At 46.4% G+C, this 8,422-nt stretch overlaps 1 protein-coding gene across 2 annotated transcripts; it reads right to left on the bottom strand.

The window, feature by feature from the left end:
- Positions 1-1,410: 1,410 nt before the first annotated feature.
- On the bottom strand, positions 1,411-7,727 carry LOC127206298 (olfactory receptor 13C7). Of its 2 annotated transcripts, XM_051165585.1 has the most exons (2): positions 6,795-7,727; positions 1,411-1,425 (listed from the first exon to the last, which is right to left on the bottom strand). In XM_051165585.1, the coding sequence occupies exons 1-2, from the start codon at positions 7,725-7,727 to the stop codon at positions 1,411-1,413; spliced, it is 948 nt and encodes a 315-aa protein (XP_051021542.1). The 2 variants fall into 2 exon arrangements, with proteins under 2 accessions (XP_051021542.1, XP_051021537.1); XM_051165580.1 differs by lacking the exon at positions 1,411-1,425 and having other exon boundaries at positions 6,702-7,727.
- Positions 7,728-8,422: the final 695 nt, after the last annotated feature.

Here is an 8,422-nt window from a genome sequence, read left to right as displayed (position 1 = left end):
TTTCTCTCTTCACCTAGGAGTATAGAGGATTATGGCACAGACGTCCTTAAGTTATTTCATCTTTACACTGAAAATAAATAAGGAATGAGGAGATGCTCAGTGGATAAGAGGGCTTGTCCTGCAAATATGACGACTTGAGTTTGAGTCTCCATCATCCAGGTAAAAATCTGGGCATGGCTGAGGGTGCCTGTGACTCCAGCATTGTGGGGTGGAGACAGGTGGATTCTGGAAGGTTCCTGGCCAGCCAGCCAAGCCAAAGACGGGAAACCTAAGAACAAATGGTAGATATACGATGTCCTGGTCCTCTTCCGGGTTCTGCATGTGCTCACATCACATGGGTTTTCAAAACATCTCTCCCTCGCCCCCATCTCTCTTTCTCAACACACACACACACACACACACACACACGGCTAAGTGTTATTACTCTTTTATTGTGCTGCTGAATTCTATTATATCTATGGATGAGATACATTAGTCAATGTGCACATGCAGCATAGTTCTCTGGGCTTTTCCTTCTTGCTCCTTCTGATCATATTTGGCATCAGGGCTACGTGGGCTTGGTTAAAGGAATTTGGAAGACATCCTGTTGTGTGTTCTAAAATAAGTTGAACAATCTTAAAGCTTTTTGTTCTCCGAACACTTCGCCCCACCCCCAGTGATGTTAATTGGTGAAATCATCTGAAGTTAGAACATCTTAAGGTGGTAACTCTGAAAATTTCTCAATTTCTTTTCAGTTAACCTGAGTTTTTTAGGACAGCTCTCTCCTTACTGGCTCACTAGACCATTTCTTACCTTTGGAACATGTTCCCCCAAAGTTTTCTGTTTTATTTCTGAGCTATTTTTTATAGAATCTCTCATTTTTCCTTTGCAATAATGACTTGTGTCTACCCAGAGGCTGGTGATGAAACAGGGACCCTCGGGGTGGGCGTGAAGGGTCAGCTGAGCATAGGGTACCCCTTACCTGTGTTCTTGTCTCCAGCCCCTGCACTCCGTGTTTCAATAGCAGAGAAACTTTAAATTTGGAGTTTTTCATAAAACATTTCTCTGGAGACTGGCTTATAGGAACAAAACAAAACAAAACAAAACAACAACACACCTTGAGAAAACAACAACAAAACAACAACACACCTTGAGAAAACAACAACAAAACAACAACACACCTTGAGAAAACAACAACAACACACCTTGAGAAAACAACAACAAAACAAACAAAACAAAACAACAACACACCTTGAGAAAACAACAACAAAACAAACAAAACAAAAGAAAACAACAACACACCTTGAGAAAACAACAACAAAACAAACAAAAGCACTGGTCCAGAGCTTGGGTATTTGTTGGGTTTGGTGTGTCCTGTTTATTTATTTGGCCTTAGCAGATACTGGGTGATTTTAGCATCAGATGGAGGTGCTAGGGCTGGGACAGCTGTAGGAGAGGCTTGAAATCAGGAGAACTGCCTTTGTGTGCAGAAGGGAAGGGATCTGGTGTTTACTGTGTGGAGAGGCACAAAGGGCAAAAATATAGATGCCACTGCAAAGCACATATTTACAGCCTCAGGGAGATTTTCTGGGAGGCATGAATGAAACAGCTATAATTTGGAAACACGTGAGTTGCCCCTCACTGGAGGAGTGGAGCGATGCTGGGTGCGCCATCACGGGTCCTGGGGAGCATTCCAGATGGATGCTATTTAGATAAATCTCTGCTGACTCGGGGACTCTGTAAATGCATGCGTTTGGCTTTAATGGCCACTAGATGTCAGGCTTGTGCATCTTGCAGTGTCAAGAGTGTTAGCGCTGTCTCTGTTAAGACCCAGAACTCTGCAGCCGGCCTCCCCACCAAGGGGCAGTGATCAAATAGGGGACACCATGCCAGAGGCAGTCAGCACTCTCTCCACAACCGTGGAGAATGAGCTGTCCGTTGGCTAGATCTGAACAGGGGTCTAGGTTCACTGCATGCATTGTCCTTGGTTGGTGCAACAGTTTGTGAAGCCCACCTCCCCCGCCCCGGGTCCAGATCCAAGGCCTTTATGGGCTCCTTGTGGGGCTCCTGAACCCTCTGGGTCCTTCCCTCCCTCCATTCTTCCGTACCACTCTCAGAGCTCCACCTGGAGTCCAGAAGGGAGTCCCAGCATCTGTCCTGATCCCCTGCTGGAGGGAGTCTCTCAGAGGACATCTATGTTGGGCTAATATCCACTTATAAGTAAGCATATACCATGTGTGTCTTTCTGGGTCTGGGTTACCTCACTCAGGATGATCATTTCTAGTTCCATCCATTTGCCTGCAAATTTCAAATTTTCCTTGTTATTAATAGCTGAGTAGTATTCCATTGTGTAAATGTACCACAGTTCTTTATCCATTCTTTGGTTGAGGAACAGAGGCCTGGGGGAGTGAGGGGCATTCAGGATGTAATCTGAATAAATTGTGATAAATTAAAATTAAAAAACCAACTAGTGGGGCTGGAGAGATGGCTAAGAGGTTAAGAGCCCCAACTGTTCTTCCAAAGGTCCTGAGTTCAATTCCCAGCAACCACATGGTGGCTCACAACCATCTATAATGAGATAAGGTGCCCTCTTCTGGTGTACAGATGCACACGCAGGCAGAACATTGTATAAATAAATAAATAAATCTTTTTTAAAAAACCAACCTGTGTTATGAAAATGATTACTGGACTGGCGGGATGGCTCAGCGGTTAAGAAGAGCTAGGTTGCTATTGCAGAGTTCAGCTCCCAGCACTTGCCTTGGGTTCCTGGACCACCTGGAATTCCAGTTCTGGGGTCTGATGCTTCTGGCACTCGTGTTCTCCCTCTCCCCCCCCCCCCCCCCCCGCCTCAGATTCTCTCTGTGTTTCTCTCTGTCTTTGTCTCTGTCTTTCTGTCTCTGTCTCTGTCTCTTTCTCTCCAAAGATAAAGAGGACTACTTCTCTGGTCAGCTCTCTGTTTTTGCCCAATGCTTGCAGCTTTTCCTGTCTCCATCATAAAGGTATGATCACCACAAATCTGTTATAGTCATATAGGTCTCACCTATTTCCTGTTACATTTTCCTCTAGATGGTTTAGGGCTTTCATGACAGCTACAATGGCACACAGTCACCTTACTGTACTTTGTATTTCTGGTAATTTTGCATAAAAGTTAATTTTTTGTTGTTTAAAATTTTAGTCTTTTGAGATTATAAGTTAATATCATTCCCCATTTCCTTTTGTCCCATCAAACATTCCCATGCACCCCTCCTTGGGTTCGTAATTCCTTGTAAGATTGAGGCCTGCGAGCTTTCACCCTTCCATATTAGCATGTCTCGTAGTCCTTGTTCAGGTCGTGTTTAGGCAGCCATACTGGTGAGACATGACAGGTGGAGCTTCTGACATGTCTATCAGAGCCCCTGGCTCCTCTAGTCCTCCTAGCCTCTCTTCCACAGTGATCCCTGAGCCTTAGGAATAGGAGTGGACTGTGGATGTAGAGCTGGGACTGGGTACCACAGCCCTGATTTTAGAGTCATTTACATTATGTGTATGAGTGTTTTGCCTGTATGTATGTATGTATGGTGTCCATGCCCGGTGCCCACAGAGGTCATAAGGGGACATTGGATCTGCTGGAACTGGAGTTGCAGATGGTTGTGAGCCACTGTCTAGGTGCAAATAATTGAACCCAGGTCCTCTGCAAAAGCAACAAGTGCTCTTAACCACTGAATCCTTTCTTCAGTCCTGAAACCACATTTTGATCAGTTGTGGTTTTCTGCAATGGTCTCCATCTGTTGGGGGGAAAAAACAAAACAAAACAAAAAAACACCTTTCCTTGATGAGGGGTGAGGAGTACACCCATCTGTTGGGTATAAGGGCAAATATTTAGAATATTCTTAGGGACTTATGCTAGTTTAATAAGTGGCAACTGTAGGATCTCCTCTGAGATCTAAAACTTAATTAACTCTAGGCAATTGGCTAGGTTTCCTGTGCCAGGCATGGTTTCCTTCTTGTTGAGCACATCTTAAGTCCAATTAGAGAGCTGCTGGTTACTGCCAGGGCGTGGCTGCCACTAATGCAGGGTCGGCATGCGGTGCTGGCCATTGCTGTGCTTCAAAGGCATCAGAGCTGAGTAGGTTGGTTAATTTTTTTCCACATAGACAACATATCACCTGTGGATAGCTTGGGGTTTTTCCTCAGTATCACACATTTTTAATTACATTTGTATTTATTTATTGATTTATTTTATTTAGGCAAGTGTTGGTATACATATGCTGTGGAAAGCTTGTGCAGGTCAGAAGACAGCTTCTGCCCCGCCCCCCGCAAAACCCCCTCCACCATGAGGGCCCTGGGAATTGGAACTGAGGTTGTCAGGGTTACTGGCAAGTGCCTTTATGCAGTGAGCCATATTGCTGACCCTTTTCAGTAATTTTTTTTTCTGGATAGAATCTAACTGTGTAGCTCTGGCTGTCCTGGACTCACTCTGTAGACTAGGCTGGCCTAGAACTCACAGCGATCCACCTGCCTCCGCCTCCTGAGTGCTGTGATTAAGGGTGTGAGCCACCACATGCTTGGCCCTTTTCAGTATTTTTATCTTTTGTTTTTGTTTCCTGGATCTGGTGTCATGAGGTAGACCATACTATAACAGACGGAGGAGATGCCCAGGACATCTGGGAGTTCTGTCACCAAGTCTTCTTGTCACTATCCTGATGCTTCGCTTGTGTCAAGGATGGGGCACCTATGGCCCCACCCCTGGCTGAGGAGCGAGGGGCAGTTAACAGCTGATCAGGAAGGGTCTCATTTTTCTTTAGGGGTGCAGCCATTGGTGAATTAGCCATGATCCAAGTAACCACCCCACATTCATGTGCTTCCTAGTAACTCTAATTAAACTCAGCAGGTCATCAAAATAAACAAGGAAAACTGCGGCGGAGTGCACTTGACAGGAGTGCACTCCACAGACATGGCCATGCGCTAGGCAAGTGTCTACCACCAAGCTGAACCCCCAAGTCTGCTTTTTCCTTTTCATAAATATTTGTCTCCCACCAGTCTGCCTTCAGAGCCAGGTGCTCAGTTCTCATTACGCTAAATCTTTTTATGTTTTCCCCTCTGAAGTCTAGACAAGCAATTTGAGTTGATTTACAACTAATAATTTGTTTTGGGGCTGGCAAGATGGCTAGCCACCAAGTCTGATGACCTGAGTTGGATCCCGGGAACCCACGTGGTGGAGGAGAGAACAGACTCCACCAAGCTGTCCTCTGATCTCCACACGCTTGTCACAGCACACATGTGCCTCTGGGGAAGAGGCAGTGGGAACAGTATTTTGTAACAAAACAGGAATTCATCTTTGTGCTGTCCTCTCTACTTTTCTACAGAATACTACAGACTTTCCTTTGGCAAATAGTGTCCTTCTATTTCCAATAAAATGCTCATATTGTCCATTCATAAATTCTTGTGGACCTTTTTGTTAAATGTACTTGTTAACAGGGTCTTGCTGAGTAGCCCAGGCTGTCCTTGACTGTAAGCTTGCTGCTGTGACCCCCCCCCCACCCCAACCCCCATCTCTGCCCCGCCAGTTCTGGGGTTACAGGCATGTGCCCACACCCAGCTCTTCCACTCTTGCTATAGACTACTGATGGTATCACTGACATGGACAACAGCAAAGCCCTGAAGTTCCCCCTCCTCCCCTTCCCGTCTGTCTTTCTCTCCTTCTCTCTCTCTCTCTCTCTCTCTCTCTCTCTCTCTCTCTCTCTCTCTCTCCCCCCCACGCCCCACTAATTTGGCTGTTAGTCTTGTCATTTCCCTTTGGGTTGATGTCAATATTCTTGATTTTCAGTTTACATATTGTTCTACTCACTGCCATCTAGGGACAAAAACTAGGAATCAGTGAAACCTTCAAAAGAGAAAAAAAAAAAAATGAGCTTTTAAATCTGGCATCAGTTTTGTCAAGACTTCCTTGCTCCCCCATCTGTACAGAGGAAACAAATGACCAAATGGCTTCTTAATACAGGACAAGTGGTTAATTATGAACACACAGGAAGAGAAGACATTTATTAAACATTTGAATTACTGTGCATAGTCAAGGGAAAAGGTAAATATAACCAGATACTGAACTACATGGTATATCAAAGTACAACTTAATATAAAAGTAGAGACACAGGCAGAGTCAGGAGGATCCTGAGTTCAAGGTCAGCCTCAGCTTCACAGTGAGACCCTGTTCTCCCCAAAGGAAGGAAGGAAGGGAAGAAGGAAGAAAGAGAGGGAGGGAGGAGAAAGTGAGGAGTCACCAACTATGGTCAAATATTTGCAGAGAAGCTGAGGAACCCCTGAGTGGGCGAGCTGAGTTAGAGCTTCTCGCCGGCTGACCATCTTTTCTTGTACTCTTTGGTTAGTATCCATGAACAAGTGTGAGACGTGGGGCTGGGAGACGAGTCAGTGGTGAAGAGCACTTACTGTTCCTGCAGAGGGCCTGCTTCAGTTCCCAGCACCCACACAGCAGTCACAGCCACCTGGAACTCCAGTTTTGGGGGGGTCTAACACCCTCTTATGGCCTCTGTGGATTCCTGCACACATATAGTGCACATAAACTCAAACACAGACAGTTAAATAATAATATAAAAAACTTTAAAAAACAATGTGTGAGGTCCACAGTGTTCAATGGAATGACTATGCAGACTGAAGGAATTGCTTCTAGAACGAATGAGAGAATTGCCATTAAAATCTTCCTATTCCTACAGAGCCCTACTGTGTATTGGGATTTATTGTGTAATCCCTGATGTAGAATTATACTGGAAGACAAAACTGTTTGGGTCTCTTCGCCATCACCATTTGTGTTTCTGAGCCACCAGGTCCCTCACAGCAGCCCTCACATCCTTGTTCCTCAGGCTGTAGATGATGGGGTTCAACATGGGGGTCACCACCCCATAGAAGAGAGAGATGAGCTTGTCTGCAAGGTCCTGCTTGTCTGCCCCTAGGGGGTCCTTGGACTTGGGCTTCCCATACATGAAGAGGATGGTCCCGTAGAAGATGATCACGACAGTGAGGTGGGCAGAGCAGGTGGAGAAGGCCTTCTTCCTCCCCTCAGCAGAGGGGATCCTCAGGATGGTGGTGAGGATGAAGATGTAAGAGACAAAGATGAAGAGGACTGGGACTCCCAAAAACATTGCATTAGCCACCCCCATGCTGATGACATTGAGGGAGATGTCAGCACAGGCCAGTTTCAGGACTGCCAGGATCTCACAGGTGAAGTGATTGATGACGTTGTCCCCACAGAAGGGCAGCCGCATTGCTAAAGATATCTGAACTGTGGCAGTGATACATCCAGCAACCCAGGAGCTGGCAGCCATGGGCACATAGGCAGCCTTGCTCATGACCACAGGGTACCTGAGCGGGTTGCAGATGGCCACGTAACGGTCAAACGCCATCATGCCCAGGAGCACACACTCCGTGGCTCCCATGGCAAAGGAGAGAAACATCTGCACAGCACAGGCTGAGAAGGAGATGGTCTTCCTGGGGGTCAGGAAGCTGTCGAGAACGAGGGGGACGGAGGAGGTGGTGTAGCAGATGTCCAGGAAGGAGAGGTTCCCCAGGAAGAAGTACATGGGCGTGTGCAGGTGGGAGTCCAGGATGGTCACCAGGATGAGCACCCCGTTGCCCAGCAGGATCACCAGGTACATCAGTAGGATGAGCAGGAAGAAGGTTTTCTCCAGCTTTGGGTGGGCGGAGAGGCCCAGGAGGATGAAGCTGGTCACGGGGGAGGTCTCATTAGACTTGCTCATGTTTCCTCCTATATCACAGGAACTTGAACGGTCACCTCCAGGACTCTCTGGTTCCTATAGTGCCAAGGGGACCTGTGAAAAAGAGCTCCTTGATAAGCGATTGTCTCAGAGCTGATAATCTGTGAGAGGTGCTTGTCTGGGTTGTTGTGAGTCGAGGCAGGAACTCTGAACAACACCTGCTTGGTGGTAGCTGCCCCTGGTGTTTGAAATGTCACCTGAGTAAATTCAGCTTTGCTAGTCACGCGTAAAACAGGTATTACACCTTTACTTGGGGTTGGACCATTTGTGGGCATACCGTTTTCTTCAGTTTTGGCAAGAAATATTATATTTCACTTGAAAAATTTCACCCAGGGAGCCTAGGTCTTGTTGAAAACCCTGATACTGTTTGTCCTCAACTCCTGGCCACCCCCCTGTGCGAGCACTTCCATAGGCTGTCTTCTTTGTCTCTCCTTATTAATTCTCATGATACATGTGATCTTGGGCCATTCATCTGCCCATTCTTACATACATGCACACGCCAAATTCTTCTGGAACATTTATTTAATTATCAATATATGAGCTGTCAGTGATAAGAACTATCCCTGATAATCCCCGTCACTGGCCAGGGTATGGGAATTGCTCAGGCCCTCCTCCTCTGTGGAGATGGTCACTTTGCCCCCCTGTCACTGAGGCATTCCATACAAGGAGTATTTGAC

Source organism: Acomys russatus, chromosome 2 (genome assembly GCF_903995435.1).
Source record: "Acomys russatus chromosome 2, mAcoRus1.1, whole genome shotgun sequence".
In the NCBI taxonomy this organism is placed as follows: Eukaryota; Metazoa; Chordata; class Mammalia; order Rodentia; family Muridae; genus Acomys; species Acomys russatus.
Note: the sequence above shows the minus strand (reverse complement) of the source record. Positions and strands in the feature narration are given on the sequence as shown.

Bases quoted from the DNA above. Each gene is read 5' to 3' on its own strand.
- LOC127206298 (XM_051165580.1), bottom strand. From the start codon at position 7,727: ATGAGCAAGTCTAATGAGACCTCCCCCGTGACCAGCTTCATCCTCCTG.